The 25,048-nt window shown below is 42.5% G+C and overlaps 1 protein-coding gene across 1 annotated transcript in view; it reads right to left on the bottom strand.

Annotated features, from left to right (window-relative positions):
- KHDRBS3 (KH RNA binding domain containing, signal transduction associated 3) overlaps window positions 1–25,048 on the bottom strand; it is a gene marked incomplete at its 5' end in the record, with an annotated part of 153,046 nt that overhangs the window by 60,146 nt on the left and 67,852 nt on the right. The window contains 3 exon segments of the mRNA XM_079722495.1: window positions 6,626–6,765; window positions 12,301–12,447; window positions 18,839–18,955. Coding sequence (XP_079578621.1) covers window positions 6,626–6,765; window positions 12,301–12,447; window positions 18,839–18,955 — 404 coding nt within the window.

Here is a 25,048-nt window from a genome sequence, read left to right as displayed (position 1 = left end):
ACTGATCAAATATCTGTGCTACAGGAATTCTATTTTTAGTGAGGGATCATTTTGAGTAATCAGAAAAGGAATCATGCCACAGTCTGGGCTTCAATGAGAGATTTAAAAAATTAAGTAGGATATGGATTAATGTGTGGTCAACATCCTATCTCCATTTTACAGACGAAGAAACTAGGCTTAACGAGGGAAGTTCCCTGAGACCACGCAGCTAGGAGGGGCTGGGGGTGACTCTGATTTTCCCATAGCCACACCCTAACTCCAGGCAGATGGCCCCATTTTTCCTGCTTTCAAGCCTTTGCCCCTCTGCGTGGGATGACTTCCCTCTGGCACTACCCTGCCTTATGACTTTACCTTCATCCTAAGTGTGTTTGTACCCACGCTCCCCATTCAGGATGATCTGTGCTATCGTTTCTGCTTCCGCTTCACTTTTCCTCATATCCCTCGTGCTCTATTTCAACCATTCTGCCATAACTACTTGTTTCTCTGACTTTCCCCTTAAAAATCCCAGAATGGCAGGACAATGACTTGGTCATCAGCTCTGCAACTTCAATTTGTCAGAGAAAGAGCTCAGGAAAATGTGTGACATTAAATGACCTAACACGAGAAACTGACTGATGGCCAGAGAGGAAAAAAATTGATTAAGGGCTTCCCTGGTGGCGCAGTGGTTGAGAGTCCGCCTGCTGATGCAGGGGACACGGGTTCATGCCCCGGTCTGGGAAGATCCCACATGCCGCGCAGCGGCTGGGCCCGTGAGCCATGGCCGCTGAGCCTGCGCGTCCGGAGCCTGTGCTCCGCAACGGGAGAGGCCACAACAGTGAGAGGCCCACATACCGCAAAAAAAAAAAAAAATTGATTAAAACTTCTGAAGAGCCAGGGTGGGGAGGGGAAGGGAGGGGAGGAGACGCCCACTGCACAGGAAACACTCACGGGCTCCTTCCACCCTACAGGACTGCAGCCTGTCAGCGGCACTTGCCTGACATTATTCTAGGAAAAGTCAGTTGGCCTGATGGGTATCCAAGCCTTCCTTCAGCCGGCACTGGAGCTGACAGGAGGACCGGGAACCCACACCCGGCTTCAGGCTGCGCTGATGCACAGTAAGCAAGAGAACTGTGCTCAGTAGCTTTTCTCACGTGTCTGTTCCAGGCTGCACTTAAGTTACAAGTTCTTATCAGAAGTTTTCTCTCTCGCTGTTTGCCACATCATTTGCCTCAGTTATTGCCTTCCCAAAGCCTATTAAGGTGATTTTAAAAGAAAGCACACGTTTTTCTCCTTTTGCCTCCCCTTAATCAACTCCAGCGTCGCTGCACTAACACACACTCAGAGAGCATGTGGACCCAAGGGAGTGAATGCTGAGGACTGAGGGGCAGTCCAGGTCTTACGGCAAGAGAAGCAGAGAAGCTCGTGTCCAAGGAAAGTCCTCTAGTGTCTGCCCGGGGCACGTGTGTGGTCAACCACTGTCAGGGTTTTAAGAGAGGCATGGACAGTAGACAGAGAGTTGGAAGGAAGGAGAGGAGAGTGACTGTTCTGACAGGTCAGGTGGTACAAGGTCCTCAGAAGGTAAATCCAGGAGGTAATCATATAGTTTACATAACATCCCAAATTAATGGGTTTTTAAAATTGGAAATTCCTATAATTTTGGCTAGTAGAAAAAGAAATATATTATCAGTTTCCTATATCCAGCCTTTCCTTAATGATAAAGAAGGACTTTTTAATAGATTGGTAGAATAATATAAATCATATCATATGCTGGTGAAATATTTATGGCCCATATATTAACTATTCAGCTTTCCCGATAACATTTCCCACATACTGTGGAGAAGAATGTATCATTTTCTGTCAACAATCTTAGCATCTATGATATTATTCATAATCCATTTTAAAAAGAGAATAGGTACCATGTGAAAATCAGTGTGGATGAGAAAATGAGAGTGACCGAGTCCCATCTGATCCCCTGGTTTTGGGAAGTCACGTGCTCTGCCCAACAGGCAGAGCAACTGTGGCTACCTAATATTTATCACAGCAGCTGCTGAGATGCCGGTTTTACAAAGATATGATGTCACTGAAATCAGTGGGGCATGACCTAGTGTTAAAACAATAAATGATTAACTTAAGCTGATAGTTCATGCAGTGTCTGAAAGCTGCCGGTTACTGCAGTGGTCCCGTGAAATTTTAAACTCTCCACGGCAGCCCTGTGAGTGCGAGGCAGCATCCCAGCACCCTGGCATACAGTCTGGGAAGTGCAGTCGTAAGATCTAACGTGGGGTTGCAGTCCAAGAAAAGAAGAGATAAGGGGAAGGCAAACTCTTTAAAGAAACTGTAGCTGAAAATTTTCCCCATCTGATGAAAGCTGATAAAAGCTGGGTGAATGGGTCAGCCTCATGTCCTAAGTTGAAACAAAACCACCACATTCAGCACCCAATGCTGGTGAATGCGTACTTACTACTTAGAAAGACAGGCTTCATCTGCTTTGTTCACTTTTTCTTCCTGCTCTTTCTGGTAACAAATGCAGGGAGAGAACACTGCCTGCTACTTGGGGAAAGGGCCAGATGGGCCAGACAAGGTCAGTGGAGAAGCAACACAGAACCAGCCAGCTGTTCTGAAGAGGGGAAAGGAAGGGAGCATCCTTGAGGGCTCAGAACTGTCCCGCCCAGACCACCAGGGCGGCAGGCAATACATGCGGTGGAGACCCTACGGAGAAAACCACAGGGCTAAACAGAGAGTTTGCCTGGAGCGGCGTCAGTCCTAGTCTTCCCTGATGTGTTCTCCGCTGGGGTCCGTGCGGGGAGTTAGGGAGGTGACGTACCACAGGGCTACACAGGGCAGAACGGAAGTAAAGAAACTTCCTTATCTCCTAAGTAAAAAAGGAGTAAGTTTAGTCCTCTCATTTGAAACTGAATGAAAAGGTTTTATTAAAATACTTATTTCTCCCTTCTGCAGGATTTAATTTTAGATCCTTTACATCTTTCAGCAGAAAGCTACCCTGAAGTGATAACAGTGGGGAACATTCATGAAGGTTCCAGTAATGACTTGTTCTGCTATGAAATTCCGAAGTGCTGCTGTCCATGTGACCACTGCCAAAGAGCTAATCCCCTGGCAATCTAGTCACGTGACAGACAAGAACTACACTAACAAAAAATGTTGTAAATGGTCAACACTTGATCAGAAGAGTCTAAAGAATTTACGATTGTACTGTATTCACTCAACATGCATTTACTGAGTGATTCCTATATGCCAAACATTAGGGACACAAGTGCCTTTAAGGTTTTACATAATACTGAGGAGTAACCAATGAAAAAGTGAACAAGTCAGAAAGGTAAAATCAGTTTGATAAATGCTACCATGTAACCAAGAAGGGTGCTGTGGGCCAGCTTCTGGGTTATGGGGCGGCCACTTCAAACAAGGCAACCAGCAAAGGCTTCTCTGACATGGTGCCTGTGTGTGTTGAGAACAGGATGCTGAGGGGCAGGCAGGCAACTGCAGACAGGCCTTCCGAGGAGGAGGAGTGAAGGCAGAGGACAGGGAAAGGAACGAGCTTGGCCTGTTCAAGGAGCAGAAAGGAGACCAGTCTGGCTGGAGTGCAGGGTGGAAAAGGTGATCAAAGAAAAATAGATTTAAGGCTTATTTTAGAGCTAAAATCAAAATGACTTACTGAGGGACTGGGTGTAGCGAGGATCTATCTATGACCGTCCAGTGGTCCCAGGACTAGAAAGCGCTAGGCTGCAATAAGCACATTTGTCTTGTTTTATGACTGTTTTTAGCCATTCAGATGCTGTGAATTCTAAAACCATATTTTCCTCCGCTTTGGCCACTAGAAAGCTCAAAGCATAATCTGAAGACCAATTTTGCCAACCCTACAAAATAACATGTACCTTTTTGTGTATTAATCTTACCCTTAGGATTTTTGTAATTTTCTATCCTAATTATTTTCCATATTAATTGATTTTTCTTCTGGTAGATGGACATGAACTTAGCAAGTTACTATATGTGATCTGATGAGAAAAAGTAGTAAAAATATAAGTCTTTTCATTGTAGTTTGTATTAACTGTGCTGTAATTAAAATATAAGAAAAGTGACAGAATGAAAGTTCTATGGAAAAACTGCAAGGGGAGAATGGGTGGACAAAAAAAAAAAAAGATTCTGGATAAAAACAGAAGGGAAGGATCAAAGAGAGGGAGAGGCATGGTTTCTGGAACCAGACTGCCTGCATTCCAGCCAGGCTCTAAACATCACCAGCTGAGTGACTGGAGCAAGTAACTGACTCCTCTGGCCTCGGTTTCCTCATTTGTGAAATGGTGACTTTAGCAAAACAGTGCCCGCCTCACAGGGCTGTTACGAGGCTTAACCTAGTTAATATCCGTGATGTGCCCGGAAAGCACTCAGTCAGCAGTAGGCACAATGCGAGTGTCTGTTAAAGTGAGTTTCAGTTCGGGATGTAAAGACAAGTAGGACTTAAACAGGTGAGAGGGTTAGAGACCGGAACCACAGACTTGCAGACACAGGAGCAGTGTGAACAAAGGTTTGGAAGGGCAGAGCACACCCTCTAACCCAGTGGCGGTGTCAGGGGGAGGCAGGCGCTAGCAGGAAACATGGCAAAGTAATGAACAAAGACCAACTGGGAGAGAGGTCTTAAGAAAAAATACAGAAGGGCAACTGAAGGCCTCTTAGAGGAACATGAATTTCACACTGTAGAAAACAGAGTATTTGAACGATCTGGTGCCATGCAAGCCCACAATCACATGGAGGGAAGAAGGCGGTGCCTGGCTCCTTGGCACGTGGTAGGCGGAAGTGCCCCGCGTAAGGTGTTGGATCAGCACGAACCAGCCATTGCTCCACAAGAGAACCACTGGGTCTGAAGTGTGACCTGAACGGAAATTCCATCCCAAAATACCCACTACCAAGGCAATGGAAAAGCTTAAAATGGCAAGCAGGGTATAGGCTGTCATCAAGAGGAATAATTTTTCATCTGGGCAAATGGAGGTATCTCTCCAGATACTACACTCCCTCAAAACAGAAAGTTTCTGCCTTCTTTGTCTATTCATAACATAACACTTTCAACTTAATTGAAAATGAGACAACAAGATTAGAAATTATCTTCAGTAAAAATGGAAGACCTGGTCTAAGGAACAGGGCATCCCCTAAATGATGGCACTGCACATGCTCTATCATCTATATTCTCTATCCAAGGGATATTCATTCTGTGAATGTTGCCTGATTTAGAGAAAAGGGCCTTTGCAGATGTGACATTAGGTCAAGAATCCTGAGATGGAAACACTATCCTGGATCATCCAGGTGGACTCTAAATACAACCACATGTATCCCTATGTGAGGGAGGCAACTGGAGATTCGAGAAGGCAGCGCTAAGAAGGAGAGAGAGCAGAGTGCGATGGCCTCAAGTCAAGGACGGCCTACAGGCACCAGAAGCTGGGAGGGTCAACAAGACGATTCCCCCTACAGCCTCCAGGGGGAGAGCGGTCAGTACCTTGATTTTAGCCCAGTAAAGCTGATTTCTGACATCTAGCCTCCAGAACTATGACCAATTTCTATTGCTTAAAGCCACCAAACTTGTGGTAATTCATTTAACAGCCACTGGAAACGAATATAGCAAATACGTAATTTCCTACGATTGCAAGTAAATTATTTAACAGGAGAAATGGAAATGATAGAGATTTACCATTTACTGAACAGCTACATAAATTATTTCATTAAATCATCAGCAGCAATCCTATTATTATTAGCCTGTTTTTACAGAGAAAACCCCCCTGACACCATGCCCAGATCTGTGTTCCTTCTCCATTGCAATAACACCCGTCTGTAACTGCTCTGACAGCGTGTCAATCAGCACTCAGCAGGGGGACTCACTTTTTATTCCTCCAAATGAACTTGGATAAATGGAAGAAACCTATTTTAAATTACTTCATGCAAAACTCTACCTGAAAAAATATATATAGTCACCAGTGAAAAAAAGTCTGTGTTACTAATTTCCACTGAGTTCTTCTGGGGGCAAAAATGCAAAAATTAAAAATAATTTTCAAATAAGTTTGAGAGTCACGTCTCAATTTACAGTTTGCTTCAATTGACTTACGAATTCATTAACATATTTTTCATGATAAAAGCAGTCATGATTCCGAGACAGAAATAAAAATTCGGTGTGCCTGGACAAGCTTAGGAGTTTCAGATACCACAGAGCATTTACACGGCATAAAAGGACAACAAGCATTGGGACACTCACCTGGTACCTGACACTGCTCAACACTGGAGATGCGGCAATGAACTAGCCTGGTACTATCTGCGCTCACTGGGGAAGCACAAGCTTCCACTATCTCCATTTGTGCATCAAAGCTATGACTTACATTCAAAGAACTAGGGGATTAATAACGTGAGGGTGATTAAATAAACTTATCTACAGTCATTAGCTAGTAAGCAGTACAGGTTATATTTAAGCCCAGGAATACCTCAGTCCACAGTGAATCCTCTTAATATGACACCATATTGCCTGAATGCATTCCTATAGGCTTTGTACCAATACACTGGTAAAGGCGCTTGCCTGTTAATAAAGGAAACATTAAAATTGTTGCCATGGTACCCTATTCTAACACCAAAAGGTAAGTCAATTAATCACACCTACCTGGTTATTGCTGGGGTTGGTACACCTCTTGTACGCAAGGTAGGTTTCCCTCGAACAACTGGTACATCTGCATTTTCTGAACCACCATTCAAATATGTTAATTCCTGGAGCTGTGCTTGCCTGATTTCATCGTTATAGTCCTACACAAAAGACAGAAGATAACAAAGAATTTAGGACAAGAAGCAAATAATTTTTGATAGGAAAAAAAAAAGGTAAGGAAAATAGTTAAATTCATAAAACAAGACCTGAGTTTGTTGAAATGAAAAATTATCAATAAATTGTTATAGAAAGAAAAATAACAAACAGTATTTTTCCCCTAAACTAGAATTTTCTACAGTCAGCCATATCTCCTTCTGCTGTGCATACTTTCCAAGTGAAATATTTATAATAAAATTAAAATGGCACGTAACTGATATATGGGCATTACTATTTACAACTCAATCAACTAGTAGTTACGGAGAGCCTAGTTTAGCCAGAACTATCTAAAGAAAGAAGAACAAAGTTGGAAGACTGGTACGTTCTCATTTCAAAACTTACTATAAAGCTATAGTAATGGAGAATGTATGGCACTGCCTTAAAAGATAGACGTAAAGATCAATGAAATAGAATTGAGAGCCCAGTTATCAATTATAGTCAATTGATTTTCAAATAGTCTCTAACAAATGGCGCTGTAACAAATGAATATCCACATCAAAAAAATAAGATGGGCCCTTTACTTTTTGCCATACACAAAAATTATATCAAAATGGATCAGAGACCTAAATGTAAGAGCTAAAACTGTAAAACTCTTGAAAGAAAACATGAAAGTAAATCTTCATGATCCTATATTACATAATGATTTCTTAGCTAAGACACCAAAAGCACAAATGAAAAAACAGTCAAATTGGACCAAGTCAAAGTTTACAACTATTGTGCTACAAAAATACCATCAAAAAAGTGAAAATACAGCCCACAAAATAGAAGAAAATATTTTGAAATCCTATTACCTGATAAGCAACTTGTATTCATAATACATGAAGAACTCTTACAACTCAATAATAAAAGGACACATAACCTAATTTTGAAAGGATAAAGGATTTGAATAGGCATTTCTCTTTAAGAAGAATAGAAAGTAAGCCCAAGAAAAGAAGCTCAACATTATTAGTTATTATGGAAATGCAAACAAAAACCACAATGAAATACCACAAACATACCCCCTAGGATAGCAGTAATCAAAGAGATAAGCAATATCAAATGTTGGTAAGATTGCAGAGATATTGAAACCCTTACAACTTTCTGGTGGCAATGTAAAATGGTCCAGCCACTTCGGAAAACCACGTAGTAGCTCCTCAAAAATGCTGAACAAAGAGTTACCATATGACCTGGCAGATCCAGTCCTAGGTAATACCCGAGAACAGGAAAACATATATTCATGCAAAAATGTGTGCATGAATGTTCACAGCAGCATTATTCATAATAGCCCCAAAGTAGAAACATCCCCAAAGTCCTCAACTGATGAGTGGACATATAAAATGTGGTATATCGTAAAATGGAATATTATTCAGCAATAAAAAGCGACTTGAATGAACCTTGATAACAGTATGTTAAGTGAAAGAAGTCAGGGCAAAAGACTACACATACTGTATGTGTTTTATACAAAATGTCAAAAAAACCCAGGGAAATCTAGAGAGAGAAATTAGTGGCTATGGAAGACAGAGGAGTGTGAGAAGGTAGGGGAGCCAGATGGGAGGGACTGCTAATGGGTATGGAGCTCCTTTGGGGGATGATAAAAATCTAAACCAGTTTGTAGTCACGGTTACAAAACTGTGAATATACAATAATCCAATGAACTGTATACCTTATGGGTAAACTGTATGGTATTTGGATTCCATCTCCATAAAAGCTGCGTAAAAAGAGCAAAAACTAATTAGTGGTTGCCGAAAGTGGGAGAAGAATGGGGAGTGACGGCTGTTGGTTACAAGGTTCATTTTGGGAGGTAATACAAATGGCCCAGCTTAGATTAGGGGGACAGTTGCAGAACTCTGTGAATATACTAAAAGGCACTGAACTGTATACTTTACATGAGTGAATTTTATGCCGTGTGATTTATATCTCAATAAAGGTATTAAAAGGAAAAAACAACACACTGGAGGCAGAAACACCAGATGGAAGCACTTAAGTAATCCCAGTATGTGGTAAAGATGGCCTGGAGTAGGGAAGTGGCGGGAAGGATGGTGAAAGGTAGATATGGAGCTACTTATAATGTCTAATTTTATTAGAAATGGTAAAATATTGGATATGGGGGTATATGAGCAAAGTCAAGAAGTCTGACTGGTTTCTGGAAGATAAGGAGAGTAACAAAGTGACATCATGATTTAACAATTTTGTACAGGTCGAGTCTGCAATGGTCTATAGCACACAAAAACTGAGCTTTTCTAGAGCGATCAGACATAGGAACTGGAAATTCAGAAGTTAAAGATATGGATACAGAAGTGGGAAGGGGGACCCCACACATTACAGAGAAGGGTGTGTCATCGCGGCTGGCCCTGGGCAGGCTCCCGGCAGAGAACCCTGAATCCGTGGTGGCTTCTGCCTACTAAGAGTGTGCTCCTCACCATTTTACTAAAAATGTGTGATTAATAAATTATTTGTAAAGCACATTCTAAATAAAATGTGCTACCTAAATGCTAAATATTGGCCCTGTTGAAAAGTGTTAGGAGGCACGACACAAAATTTTATGTGGTTAAAATTGATTCGTGGGAAAAGAAGAAAACTGAGACCCTATTCAAAAATACAGTTAAAAATTTAAAAAGAAAAATAAAAAAAAGAAAAGCATTGCTCTAAGTAAAGTTAGGTGATTTACAATGGTGCCACGAAAACTACAATTAAAGCCTATTTTAAACATCATCTGTGTAAAAGTACATTACAGCAGATAGTGTAGTTAGGAGGGAAAAAAAAACCCCAAAAAACAAAAAAACTGAATCTGAGTCAATCACCTCTGAGGTTAAGCCTGAATTTACCCAATCAGGCTGACCAGCTATGTGATTTTAGACAACTTCTTTAAATGTGAGGTAACTGTTTCTTCTGATGTCAGATAGACACTATTGACATACACACTGTAGTTACAATTTTATTGGTCTTTGAAATAATGTTTTTAGATCAGTAGGGAAACCAAATCACATATGGTAGCTTACAGACTAAATTATTTTTACAATTTTACATTTTAAACTAGTCATTAGTAAATTATCAGTTCAACTCCCCATCTGAAAAGTGAAACTATTATAACATTAACACCAACATTGTCACCAATTATGAAGAGTAGAAAATTGATTAGAATTCTAATTAAATATGTGTAAATGGGATTTCTCTAGCCAGTAAGTTTAGGATCTATCTAAATGTGTTAGTCTGGAGAATAGGAAAAAAGTCTTAAAATAAAATCATTAAAAGTAATTTATTAAAAACTCAGTGGGTTCTCTATCTAGCCAGAGATGTACTCTTCAGACATATTTGCCCAAATATGCTAATATTTATGTCCAAGGTTAATCCTGGGATCACTGTTTGAATTATCATCTGTAAGAAGTAAGTGTCCATTATTTGAAGACTAATTAAATTCTGGAACACGCATATAATGAAATATTATGCAGACATTAAAAAGAATGAAATGAAACTTTACATATGCTCATACGGACAGAGATCCAAAACAACCTAAGTCAATTAAAAAAAAAAAAAAATGAAAGGCTATGAGAGAGCACAAGACTTTCAGGATAACTAAGCAAGGAGCTCAACAAAGCCTTTCCATAAAAAGCAACAATAAAAGCTGACCAAACAGTTAAAAACAACCACTTCAGGACTCTGGAAAGAAGAGTGGGAGTCTGTGGCAATCTTGTCTGGGAGTGCTCCCACCCCTCCTCCCCAGCCCAGATGATGCATAAGTTCCACTAGGATGGGGAAAGCCGTGAAAACCAGTGAAGGATGTTCACGTAATTTTGAAGAAAGGAGACCAAAACAATTTTGAAAAAGAAGAACAAAGTTGCAGAACTTACGTAACCTGGATTTCAAAATTTGCTATAAGGCTAAAGTAATTAAGAGTATGGTACTGGCGTAAGGACAGGTATATCAATCAATGGAACAGAACTGAGAATTCTGAAATAAATTCATACGTTTATATTCAGTTAATCTTCAACAATAGTGCCAAGGCAATTCAATAGGGACAGAATTGTCTTTTTAACATATGGTGCTGGGACAACTGGATATCTACATAGAAAAAGATATATTTAGATCCTAATCTAACACCATACACAAAAAGTAACTTCAAGTGGATCATAGAGTTCAGTGCAAGAGCTAATACCATAAAACATTAAGAAGAAAACACAGCAGAAATTCTTTGCGACCTTGGGTTAGGCAGAGAGTTTTCTGGCCAGCTCAGACTCAAGGTGAAAGAAGTTGGAGCCTACCTCTTGGTGGAAGAGTGTGAAGTGATGGGGTGGGAGGGCAGCTGTTGCTACCTTTGGAGAACAGAGTCTGCCCTACTTGGCTAAGCCGGCACTCCCTCGTCCACGCTGAATGACCACAAGGACATTAAACCTCTCTTTGGTCTTGTCCGAGTTACAATTTTAAAGTCATTTTTATAAATATCTGATTCTTCCCTGTCTCTCCCATTATATAAACTCCATAAGGGCAGGGGCCATGTCTTTTATTAGTGCACATGTGTCTATCAAATAGAGGGCACTCAAAAACTCTGTTTTTAAACTAAATGAATAATAGGATCATCACACTGGCTTGAGGGAACTAATGAAAACTCTGTTAAGCTCCCAAATTAAAACACTTAATATAGTCTTACGCCCTGGCTCTTCCAAGACAATCATGATTTAAGATGTCCTTTCCCTATACATATGACAGTCTTCCTCACAGGTAACATCATCATGACACATGCTACAGCAGGTAAGTCAATCTACTACACTACTGGGAATCGCTGAACAGTCTTATCCCAGACAGCTGTTTGGCAGATGCGACAGTTTCTCTGAAACAAACTGTCTGAAGAGCCAACATGTTCAAGTTTCTGTTTTTTAAATCTAGAACATGCAAATTATACAAAAGACCGAAATTAACTTTTGTAATGGAAATAGGGACATATTCTCTTTAAATTATCACATTCTCAGCAATGTCAGGGTGTCTGAAAAGGATTAAAAAAGACCATCAACTGTTAACAAAACATAAACCCCCGCACAGTGCCTTCCTCTCTGTGCCCGCTGCTCCGTCACCTTCACGCATTCCTCACGCTGCACAGAAACCACGTGCTTCCGCTCCCCTAAACCACACAAGCCTCCTGCGGGGCTGCGCTTACTCAGGCGACATACCAACACCGAGCACAGCGCTCGGCACGTGGACCGCACCAACGAGCTCGCGCTCGAGAGCAACGAATTTGTGAGGTGACTGAGTGTCACAGCAAGGCTCAGGGCCTGAGACCCCAAAGGCACACCAGTGACTGTGCTCTTCAACTTTCTTGCAGTATTACCTAATCTCTTTAGAAATCCCTGGCCTCACAGGTAAAGAAGAAATGATGCCAAGTAATTCACAGGGACACTGTAACAGACAAAGCGCTATGCAAATAACAATCACTGATAAGAACTGTCAAGGATTAAAACAAAGGGAGGACTTTAAAGTACAAATTAACTATCAAGAAAAACTGTACTAACAGGAATGAGGAACTTTTTGATTTCCTCCAGAGCATGTCCCATCCGGGCATAGGCTTCTGCTGGCGGGGCAAACACTTCAATCAGAACATGGAGATCATCATTGAGGTGGAAGTACTTTGCTTCTCCACTTTTCCTCAACTCTTCTTCCTGAAAAAAGAAAAACCATGTTTAAAAGGGTGTCACTGTAAGAAAAGAAAAAGAAAATAAAAACTACCCAAGCTTATCTGGCACGTGGTTATCACAAAAGGTTCACCCAACAGCAAACATCACCTAAGGAAAAAGTTTAAAACATAAATCTGATCTTGCCGTCCCCAGGCCTTTATGGAAACCCCAAAGGCTTCCTGCTGCTGTGGGAGGTGTCTCAAGTCCTGCCTCTGGCCCAGGAGTCCTCCGGCCATCTCCCCAAGGCCATGGGCTCCGCAGACTCCCCGGCCCAACCCCTCCAGGCGCTCCAGAGAACCGCTTTGTGTTCCTCAGACTGGCCAAGCAACCAAGCTCACTTCTGCACTGGCTACCCTGTGTGCCCCTGAGCTGTCACAAAGCATTTACCACTATTTAAAATGCCTTACTTTTTGCTCGTCCATTTTCTAATTTTTCTCACTTAAGGTGATCACCATGGAGCAGAACCCCTGATTGTCTTGTTTGGTGCTGCATGCTCCTTGTCTAGAAAAGTGCTTGGTAGATAGTAGATGCTCAACAAATATTTTTGAATGAATAGGTAAATACTATTTATTCATTTCTGTGTTCATTTGCTCATTCATACAAAAAACATTTCTACATGCCAGGTACTATACTCTATCGATAGAGAATAAAACAATGAATAAAATAAATGAAAATTTTTGTTATAGGATTTTATATGGTTATGAGAAACGTTTAAAAAAATTTTGGTGGATATAATGAAATTCAGGGGGCAAAAAACCACAGATCATTAAGGGACCACTAACTTTGCTCCATTATCTTTTTCTAACAAGCCTTTGTTAGAGTAGCAATTACAGAATCTGGTTCTTTGTCTTTCTCAAATAGTCTTTGTTCTCAACATTAAAATCAGACAGAGAGATTAAGATGAGTAGGAACCTACACCTAGAGTGACTTCTAAAAGGCAGGAAACCTTCCAGCCTCTCCAAGAAACCCACCCCGTAGGAGAGAGAACCCAGGGATTCCTGGCAACAGCACCTGTTGATTCCAAAATTAGCCAAGAGGACAAGGAGGCACACACACCCTTGACTTCACCCCTCAAGGCTTCAACTTTTGTTACTTAATTAATCTGAATTTTTACAAAGAAAAGACGGATCAAAATATAGAGCATGAAAAGAGCAGGGGATTTAGAGTTAGATAAACCTGACTTTTAGCCATGGTGGTCACCAGCTGTGTGTGTGAGTTTGAACAGATTTTATGTAATCCAACACTTAGTTTGCAAAATCAATTTGATGTTAACATATGTATATTAATGTAGGTCCACTGAGAAGACTAAAAAGGCAGCTTGTGTAAAGGCCTGGCCCAGGAGACAGTATACATAGTGCCCAGGATACTGCCTTCTACGTGGCAGGCACTCAGTAAATGCTAGTCTCCTTCACATTTATGGAAAGTGGGCCAGAAACTGAAAGAAAAGAAGAAAAATATATTTGAAGGGAGAGCAAACATAAGCTACCATAATATCCTACGCATTTCCTTCAAAATTTGTCAAGTATGAAAAGGACTATTGGGGCTTCCCTGGTGGCGCAGTGGTTAAGAATCCGCCTGCCGATGCAGGGGACACGGGTTTGAGCCCTGGTCCGGGAAGATCCCACATGCCACGGGGCAACTAAGCCTGTGTGCCACAACTACTGAGCCTGCGCTCTAGAGCCTGCGAGCCACAACTACTGAAGCCCGTGCGCCACAACTACTGAAGCCCGCATGCCTAGAGCCCGTGCTCTGCAGTAAGAGAAGCCACCACAATGAGAAGCCTGCACACCGCAACGAAGAGTAGCCCCCGCTCGCCACAACTAGAGAAAGCCCACGCGCAGCAACGAAGACCCAATGCAGCCAAAAATAAATAAATTTTTAAAAAAAAGAAAATGACTATCCTTTCATGCCAACGGTGGACTAGTTCTTGTTCTCATCAGAACATTTTCAATCATTTGATCTGACTCTGCCTTTCACAGCTGAAGTTTTAGAAACTGGATTCTATGCACAGTAGTTCATCTTAGAAAGCATGAACTACTGAAATGAACATTTCTTATCTTTTTCTAATATGCACCAAACTAATGCTTTTAATGAGAGATTATAATTGTTGATTCATAGGCAAACATTCTCCTTGCTATTACAAACCTAAGCTGGAAAAGGAAGGCCTTCTTACCATAACCACAGCTGTCACGCAGCTCCATAGACTGAGCAGTTATGACCGGGTTACTTCTTGGGTTAATGATGAGAGGCAATGCAGTGTTTGGGGAAGAACACAGACTGTGTTTGAAGTGCTGCTTTCAAACTCCAAATCCAACAACTGGTCACATTACTTTATCCTCATCTTGAAGAGGTGATTTTAAAATGGATAATAATAGTGTAGTACCTACTGCTCAAAGGGTTGTTGTAGTAATAAAGGAGTGATTATAACAGTCATTATTAGTAATAAAGGAGTTATTAGTAATAAAGGAATTGTAGTAATTCGGAAGGCACAAGAAGTCTTTTAGAATTATGCCTACCACGTAATAATCACTCAATGATAAATACAGTAATGATAACTATTATTACCTAACAACAGTATTAATTATTCTATTATTCTATAACATAGATGAGGTGGGCAAAACGTCTAGCATGTTTGCACAAACTGAAGGCTCCACAGACCGTAGCATTATGGTGATTATTATGCTACACAACCACCTGATACATGTCAGTAATGACCCCTATAATATCATCAGTGCAGCAAATACAAAAAGAAAATGAATTACGTTCACATTAGAATTTAAATGGTGAACACCTTGAATATCTAAAAGGATGAGATTTTAATACTATGGAATGGAAATCTCTTTAGAAATAAACACTGTTGACTGAGAATTTTCTGTAGACTAAAAATTAGTAAAAAGGATCAACTGAAATCAGTATTCAAGAGTTCAGGCAGTGAGCATCTGATTACGATACAGCAGATGGGACACCTGTCTACTTAAATTATCACCTGTGGTTACTGTCAGTGAAATGCTTTTGAAGGTGTAACTGATGGACCACCTGGCACAGTATGACGGGCGAGAAGGAGACATGGTGGGCCGGGTGGGGTGAAAGAGGCTGTCTCTACTGTATTGAAGAACTTGAAGAAGGAACTGACAGACTCAGCACTTGGCATTATCAGTTCAAGGCCCAAAGAGCCAGAAGTATCCCGGAAGGTTTTACTGCTTATGGCCACAGGCCAATGGAGTCAACAGACCAGGCAGAGCTCAGGCGTGTGCTAACGACCAGCACGTTGCCTGGTCATCGCTATGGGAGACTTAGGACGGTGTCCGGAGGACAGTGAAAATCTGAGAGCTGGACTGGCAACATTTGGAAAGATTCAAATAACTCCTGAGTATACGAACGCTGAAGTCCCACTGAGCCTTCCACACTGGCAGAAGCCTGCCTCGAACAGCCAAGGTAGTTCCTTGAAAGGAGATGACAATTCTCATGCTTTACTACTGCTACCCTTTATCACCTCCTGGCCTAAGATCAGATCCCTGCTTGCCCCAGGGATGCAGAGAACAAAAGAGCTAGGCTAAATCTAGAGGAGAAGGCTGAGTGAGTACAGAAACTGTAATGTCTCCTGGTGTGTATGCGCTGGACACTTCCTCCCAGTCTTCCCAATAAGGATCGGGGACCTCTTACTAGAATGACTGCACACTGAGATGAAGAAATACTCATGCAGTTTGAGATTCACAGGCTTGGCTCTAAGCAAATGCTGCCCCACTGAAGGCCACTGATGGAAGTGGGATTTAAGGGGTCAAGAGGAGAAGGACTTCTGCTCCTAGGCCCTTGACAGCGGGCCCAATGGACTATGCTACCTCCTCGGTTTCTAGGTGTCCTGATGGAATGTAAATGATCAGCCACTTGCAGAATCCCCCTATTGACTTGCTGACCCATGTGGTCAAGGACACAGAAATGAGAGGATTAGTGAAGGGGTGGTAAGTGGTCTGGGAAGAGGCCCAAGTGCGTAAGAACAGGGAGCCCCGTGTGAGGCAGTGCACGCACTCAGTGACCAGGCGGCCAAGGGGACCCACTGCAGCAGAGGCCAAAGCACCGCATTCCCCAGCCGCCTCACTGCTGCTCAAAGGACTCAGGAACAAAGTACCTATGGTGACAGGGAAAGAGGTCTTGTTTTTGTTTGTTTTAATTTTTATTGGGGTACAGTTGCTTCACAATGTTGTGTTAGTTTCTGCTGTACAGCAAAGTGAATCAGTTATACGTATACATATATCCACTCTTTTTTAGGTTTCCTTCCCATTAATTAGGTCACCACAGAGCACTGAGTAGAGTTCCCTGTGCTATACAGTAGGTTCTCATTAGTTACCTATTTTATATGTAGTAGCATGTATACGTCAATCCCAATCTCCCAGTTCATCCCACCCTCACAGGGAGAGCGGTTATGCGTTACTCCACCACACGGATTCCCCTCAAAAAGGATTCCAGGCTACTGCCACTGCTGACTGTCTAATACGCCAGCAGCAGAGGCCCACCAGCCCTTAAAATGGCAACATGATCTGGGAGGACCACAGAGCCCTGCTAGCGAGCTGATGCTATTTAGGATCCCTTTCATTAAACGCACAGCCAGGCACTTGCTATTTTTGGACATATAATCTGGCTAAAGACTTGCCTTCCCTGCTTCCTTTCTACCTGTAAAAGGATCTTTGGGGGCCCTGATCACTGCCGCCATAGCACAAAATGTTGCTTCTCACCAAGGAACTCCCTTAGTAACAAACAAGAGCAGCACAGAGTCTATGGGCTTCACTGGTCATATCATGGACCTCATTACCAGATGGCCTTCCTGAAAACTTCATTAAGATAGCAGCAAGGATGGGATACTTTCCAACAAGATACAGATGATTTCTGACCAACTGACCAATACACAGTTCCACTTGCTCCTACTGCCAGAATAGATGAGTCAGGGAATCAGAGTAACATCATCTGAGACAGTGATGTTTAGTGAGCAGTCAACATAACCTGGCCATGCATTAGAATCTTTTAAACACCTACTGGAAATTCATTTTGAGGTTTCACCCTAAACAGGTTGGTGCATGGGACTCACTCACTCACTCTCTATATATACACACACACACATACACACACACACATACATATATATATTTTTTTTTTGGGGGGGCCACACTGCGCAGCATGCGGGATCTTAGTTCCCCGACCAGGGATCGAACCCATGCCCCCTGCAGTGGAAGCGCAGAATCTTAACCACTGGACCGCCAGGGAAGTCCGGGACTCCATATTTTTAAACAGCATCCCATATGAGTCTGACATATAGCCATGTTTTAGTCAAATAATATAATGAACTTCCCTGATTAACCCAATAATATATTTAGTTTCTCTGAATCTCACTTTTCTTACATAAACTAAGGAAAATATTATGTATCTGTCATCATTTTTCCAAGGATAACATGGAGTAATGCATGTAAAATGTCTCACAGAGTGCCTGACTCACAGTGGCTGTTCAATAAACGAATGGTGACCTTTTTTTTTTTTAAATTATAAAAGCTATTGTTAAATGGACTTTTTTGTGACGAGGCTGGATTTTGTCTAAATAACTTTTTTGTCTGACACAATCATTTCATGGAAAGTGATCACTCAATGTGGATTTTGTTCTCTGAAATATAAATCTTTTAATAATGAGAGAACAACGAAGTAATAATAGAACAACATAAGCGACAGCACACTATGAAATGTGAAAATTCCTTTCAGAATTGGTATATTTAAGAAAGTGATCAATAAAAATAACTCAGTAATTTTAGCTTATTTAGAAGAGGAGGAAGTTATGTGAATACATGTATGAGGAACAACTATGTGTTAGAATAGGAAGTAATTATTAAAACATTTACAATCAATTTTAACTTGGTAAAATGCATAGGATATCAAAAGAAAGGCAAAAAGAGCAAATAAAAGCATATACTTTATAAAGTCAACAATATGAAACACAGGCGTAGGAAAAAAGACCTGAAAGTACTAATCTAAAATGCAAATAGTGATGGTGAGACTATAGATAACTTTTATTTTTCTTCATGATAATTTCAATACCACTGTACTTTCTAGAAGGTATTGCTTCTAGAATCAAAAGCACAGGTGCTACAATTTCACTCTATAAATAAAAATAATAGTTACAGATTTTGGTTTAAGATACTGTATATTCTGAAACTGGCCACAGTGACTGAATTTTCTAAATAGTATCACAAATGTATCACTATATATAGCATTTTCACATAATTTCATTTGAGGTCCTAGTTAGCTTTTATATCATATATACTAATACCATGGATGATCTAAAAGTACATTATATAACTTGACTAAAAAAGTAGCCATTGTTTATAATAAGTATTACCTTTGCCTTGTCTCTCATGGAGCCTTTTCCAAGGATGGACATTTTTGTCAAGGTTTCTTCTTGTAAGCGCTTCAGAGAATTGCCACGTGGCCCCAAAAGTTTTCCCACAAAGTTGAACTAGGAGAAACAAAACAACGAATTTGTAACATTCATATCTGAGGAAAATAATTTATTTCTTGAATTTTAGGAAACACTGCAGTCAGTATGCTACACATCATTGACTAGTGACAAGTATTTAAGTTCCTGCTACATGCGTCACCCTATGTTTCCCACAAACCACATAAAACAGGGCTAAAACAAACAAACAAACAAAGATGTATTTCTTTCTACCAAATAACTTCAGTGATGCCTGTATTTTACAAATTGTATCAATAAATGAAGTTAATTCCCAGAATTCCTTAGTTGCCATCCTGACAATTTCAGCACACATTCAATATCAACCACGAACAGTGCTGGAACTAGACTGTTGGTAAGGAAAAACAACACCAAGTGTCCTATAATGTGCACTAAACTGGTCACCATGGAGTGTCTGGGTTCTTCTACCTGGTCAGCACTTAAGCCTCGGTTAATCAACCACTGAGTGCACTGGCCTAGATGAGTGCTACGCTTCCAGTGGCTGACCAAAGCTTTATGACAAAATCCACCTATCTATTTAGCCTGGATGCGGAGGGTTCTTTATTCAGCATGCAGAGTAGCAGTGAATTAATTAAGGGTACTACGGACTCTGAGGATAGACTGCCATGGTTGTAAAACCTGGCTTTTCCATTTTCCTGCTGAGTGACCCTGGGCTCGGGGTCACTAGACATTGGTTTCCTCATCTGTAAAGTGGGAATGATGAACAGCAACAGGACCTCCCCTTGCAGGGTATTTTGAGGATTAAATGGATCAACATAATCAAATCATTTAGAACAATGCTTAGCACATTAATAGAGAATAAATACATACAACTGAATGAAATAATTATTGACAGGAATTTCACACAACTTCTAAAAGCCTTCCAATAATTATGAATTCTTCTTGCTTCCAAATAGAAAGTCAGCCCTAGTTACCATGAGAGAAACTCTTCTCTTTGACAGGATTCTTGATCACAAACTCATGTAGGTACTGCTGTGATATCAGCCACCTTCCATGAGCCATGCCACTGCTGTGCTGTTGCTATTTTTAAGAGAAAATCGTTCCTCATGTCTCTAACTATGGTAATTAAAGTAATTTTCCTGAAATATGTACTTTTAAAAAATCAAAATGGTATTCTTTCCTTGCCCACTTTCAATTTTATTGGTCTTCAACAAAAACTAAATGATCTATTTTTAACCTTTACATGTCATTTTTTTTTGCTTTTTTAAATTTAATTTTAAGTAAATTACTTAAAAAATATAGAAGTGAGGTCTACAGAGTTTAAAATATCAAATAACACTACAAGGTGCGGGGGGGAATCAATGTCTCAACCCACCCTCCCTCATTCTTGTTCCCTGTTTTCTCTGCTTTATCTTTCTGGAAATCCTACTATCGGATATTGGGCCTCCTGAGTTGGATCTCTAAGTTTCTCTGATTTTTCCTCTCTCCTTCACCTCTCTCTGTCTTACTTTCTGGGGGATTTAATTACGTTTCATACGTATCTACTGATTCTCTCATTTCTGCCACCACATGTTTCACTACTAACAGCATTTTCTTATATCTGTCCCTTCCTTATGGCACTCTGGAGACATTTCATGGAAGTGATGCAAATTCTTATCCTCCTGAGGCGTCAGTGGCGGTAGCTGTCCCCTCCCGGACGCCGCAGAGCTCACAGAGCCTGCTTCTTCCCACAGATTCCCCCTACCCTCCACGTGCTGAGAATCTGTTTCTTGCTACACTATGGCCTTTCCTCACATGACTGGTAATCCTCTGCTATTTGTTTCTAAAAATGTTAAATTGAGGCTCAAACAGGCTAACTGGATGCTCTGCTTTCATACATGCAATCTGACAACTGGACATAACAATTCACTGCAACACAGCAGCCCAGTTTTTTCACCCAAAGCTACTCAAATATCAATATCTGTATTTCTTTTTCCCTGGGCTAGGCATTTCCCTGAATAGGAATTCCTCAACTTCCTAGGAGGAGGTATATAAGCCTGGCTGCCAGAATACGAAGAATCCCATTATGAAGCACACACACCTCTATTTAAAGGAAATAATTCCCACATTTTCAGTGTGGCATCTCACTGCAGCCCTCAGCTGTATCCATCTGGGTCTCAGAACCTAAAGTTTCTCTTATTCAAACTCTTCAGGAAATCTCTCATCTGTTGCTAGGTTCAGAAGGGCAGACGCCTGGGTTTCTCAGCTGGGGAGAGGATCCAGGGGTCTAACTACTTCCATGCACACTTTACACCAAGTTCCCTCTTGTCAGTTCTACCCCATAAATTCACATGCAGCTAACTGGTATCTACAATTCCCAAGTCTTCTCGAGGTTTTCCCACACTGACAGGCACGTTTCTGGTTGGCTTTCTCTTGCCCTGCAAGCTCAGGATTCTGCTTTCTCTGGTCTTTACCAGAGAAAGTCATTACCATTTATCCATGTATTTTGCAGCCACCAAAATTTTTTTTCTTTTTTTCAAACATCTTTATTGGAGTTTAATTGCTTTACAATGGTGTGTTAGTGTCTGCTGTATCACAAAGTGAATCAGCTATACATATACATATGTTCCCATATCTCTTCCCTCTTGCGTCTCCCTCCCTCCCACCCTCCCTATCCCACCCCTCTAGGTGGTCACAAGGCACCGAGCTGATCTCCCTGTGCTATGTGGCTGCTTCCCACTAGCTATCTATTTTACGTTTGGTAGTGTATATATGTCCATGCCACTTTCTCACTTCATCCCAGCTTACCCTTCCCCCGCCACCGTGTCCTCAAGTCCATTTTCTACGTCTGCGTCTTTATTCCTGTCCGGCCCCTAGGTTCTTCAGAACCCTTTTTGTTTGTTTTTTATTTTGTTTTTGTTTTTTGTTTGTTTGTTTTTTTGCGGTACGCGGGCCTCTCACTGTTGTGGCCTCTCCCATTGCAGAGCACAGGCTCTGGACGCGCAGGCTCAGCGGCCATGGCTCACGGGCCCAGCTGCTCCGCGGCATGTGGGATCTTCCCGGACCGGGGCACGAACCCGTGTCTCCTGCATCGGCAGGCGGACTCTCAACCACTGCGCCACCAGGGAAGCCCTGTTTGTTTTTTAGATTCCATATATATGTGTTAGCATACGGTATTTGTCTTTCTCTTTCTGACTTACTTCACTCTGTATGACAGACTCTAGGTCCATCCACCTTACTACAAATAACTCAATTTCGTTTCTTTTTATGGCTGAGTAAGATTCCATTGTATATATGTGCCACATCTTCTTTATCCATTCCTCTGTCGATGGACACTTAGGTTGCTTCCATGTCCTGGCTATTGTAAATACAGTGCAGCACCAGATTTTACTAACATCATTTGTCCATTGTTGTCTCACACTCCCATTCTTATCTTCACAAGATCATTGCCTTTTTAATTCACTTATATTCATTTTAGCAGGTTTCAAGGATAGCATAAAAGTTAATTTGTATTCAAACAACCATATTTATATCACGCCTGTAACAGTTAAATATCTCCCAATTAATAAAAATTAAGAGACCTTAGAAAACATCCAATCCGAACATCTAATTTCATACTGAGGAAACTGAAGTCCACAGAATGATATGATTTACTCAAAGTCACTTGATAAAACATAAAACCACGAGATTCCATATAAGAAGGAAGAGTATTTTATCTGCAGTTTTCTTTCTCTATTTAACTTCTATTAGTCTTTTGCTCACAAAAAGTATACAAACGCACATCTTGACCCTCGGAAGCACTTCTGCTCTCTTCTTTGTCACCACACACTGCATATTAGTTCCATCGCCCGGGTCAAGTTACCCTCGTGAGTCGCAGACGCCTCATCCACGACACAGGGGTCAACCGCTTACTGCGGGCGCCTGATGTATGAATTAATACGAAAATGCACAAAAATCACCTAGCAGAGCAGCTGGCAGACTGTGCACTCTTTGTGCTGACAAATCAGTAAGTAATGAATGGATGAATTTAACTATCGTGAACATACATAAATTGGGGTGAACAATGCCCACCTTGTACATGTACAAGGCTGCCGAGAAGCCACCACCTGGAACAACACGGCCGCACCCAGGCCACCCAGGTGGGTCGAGGGGTTGAGCTCTGTCTGGGAGTCGGGGTGTGAGGCAGAACCAGGCATGTGGACGCTGACCGTCTGCACAGCTGAGCCACACAACGGCGATGGGCTTGGTTGCCTGACGGGGGTCTCCACGCAGGCTGCGTCGCCTCAGGCGTCTGGAGATGGCCAGAGTACCTGGTGACAGTGACTGTGGGCCACCACTGCATTAGTGGCCAAAGGCCCAGAGGTCACACATCAGCAGGGATGGGGCCGCCCTTCACAGCGAGGAAGGGGCCTGGGTACAACGTCAGTCGTGCCTGTTCAGAAGCCCCGCTGGCTGAAAGGAGCAGCCACAGCCCTGCTGTTTACTCTGCTTCTTCGGCTCGAAGCCCTTGCTGCTGTCTCCCTCAGATCACAAGTTCAATTCCTCCAGGGGTTCTAGAAGATACCCCCCCACACACGCACCCCTGAAGCCCACCACGGCCTGTACCTGCGACAGGGCCTACGGGCTGAGCACGGTTCAGACTTTAAATGAGCAGCTGAGGGCTTCCCTGGTGGCGCAGTGGTTGAGAGTCTGCCTGCCAATGCAGGGGACACGGGTTCGAGCCCTGGTCTGGGAAGATCCCACATGCCGCGGAGCAACTGGGCCCGTGAGCCACAATTACTGAGCCTGCGCATCTGGAGCCTGTGGTCCGCAACAAGAGAGGCCGTGATAGTGAGAGGCCCGTGCGCGCACTGTGATGAAGAGTGGCCCCCGCTTGCCACAACTAGAGAAAGCCCTCACGCAGAAACGAAGACCCAACACAGCCATAAATAAATAAATTAATTAATTTAAAAAAAAATAATAATAATAAATGAGCAGCTGAGCAGCACAGCCGTCCGATCTGCCGAGTTCTACGACCCACCGAGGGTCCGGTCCACCCGCTCCCGACCTCTGAGGCGCGTCGAGGGCTCCCTCTCGCCCGCGGTGTGACCCCAGCAGTGTCCTCAGCCCCACCGAGTCTACCACGGCTGCGGTTCACAGGGGTCGTTACGCTGAAGGGGCACCGTGAAGATCAAGAGGTAGCGCGTCCAGCGCTGAGGGCTGGGACCCGCTCAACGTCACCTGGGCCCGCGCACACTCTGCACTCCTGGGAGCGGCTCACTGCGGAGAACTACTCTTCCCCAGACGCGGGCGGCCCCTTGCTTCTCTAGGCCGGGCACAGACCCTCCTTTCTTTGCGCCATAAAAGATCAGCTGCTCTTTCTGTCTCCACTGATCAGAGAACGTCCCCTAACCCGACGCGGTCAGACTTCAGTTACGCTTCTGTCCTCTCCTCACACAGGCAACCTGGGCCGGCACAGGCCTCTGCGACAGGCCCTCTGCTCGCAGGGACCAGCCTTGGGCGAGACACTCTCTGCCCCCCGTCCTGTCCTGCACCTTACCGGCCTTGTCCACTCTCGCCGTGGTCTGACCTCTGAGACGCTGACAGGCCTCAGGCTCAGAGTTCTCCCTGTGACAACAGCAGCCCTTTCCCTGATCTTCCAGAAACCCTTCCAAATACAAAGTCTGTCCTTCCTCAAGTCAGGATTTGTTCTCTATTTGATGAGTATATTGGCAAGACAGACAGTAAGAACCTAATACATTCCAGCCTTCATTTTTACTAATGATTTCATTTGTGCGCAGATTTTTTTTTTTTTTGCGGTACGCAGGCCTCCCACTGCTGTGGCCTCTCCCATTGCGGAGCACAGGCTCTGGACGCGCAGGCTCAGTGGCCATGGCTCACGGGCCCAGCCGCTCCATGGCATGTGGGATCCTCCCGGACCAGGGCACAAACCCGTGTCCCCTGCATCGGCAGGTGGACTCTCAACCAATGCACCACCAGGGAAGCCCATGTGCGCAGATTTGAATAGAAGGTAAAAGTGTTATTTCCAAGACCAATGATTTTTCTCCAGATGCCAATTATTACATGACAAATATACTACCGTATTACAAATGTTACAACTGTAAATAGGAAACTTTTCAAATGATGATGAAGATGGTAAACCAACATACAGTATAT

This window comes from Hyperoodon ampullatus (assembly GCF_949752795.1).
Source record: "Hyperoodon ampullatus genome assembly, chromosome: 17".
Taxonomy (NCBI): domain Eukaryota; kingdom Metazoa; phylum Chordata; class Mammalia; order Artiodactyla; family Ziphiidae; genus Hyperoodon; species Hyperoodon ampullatus.
The sequence above is the reverse complement of the archived record's forward strand: the minus strand, read 5'-3'. Positions and strand labels throughout refer to the sequence as shown.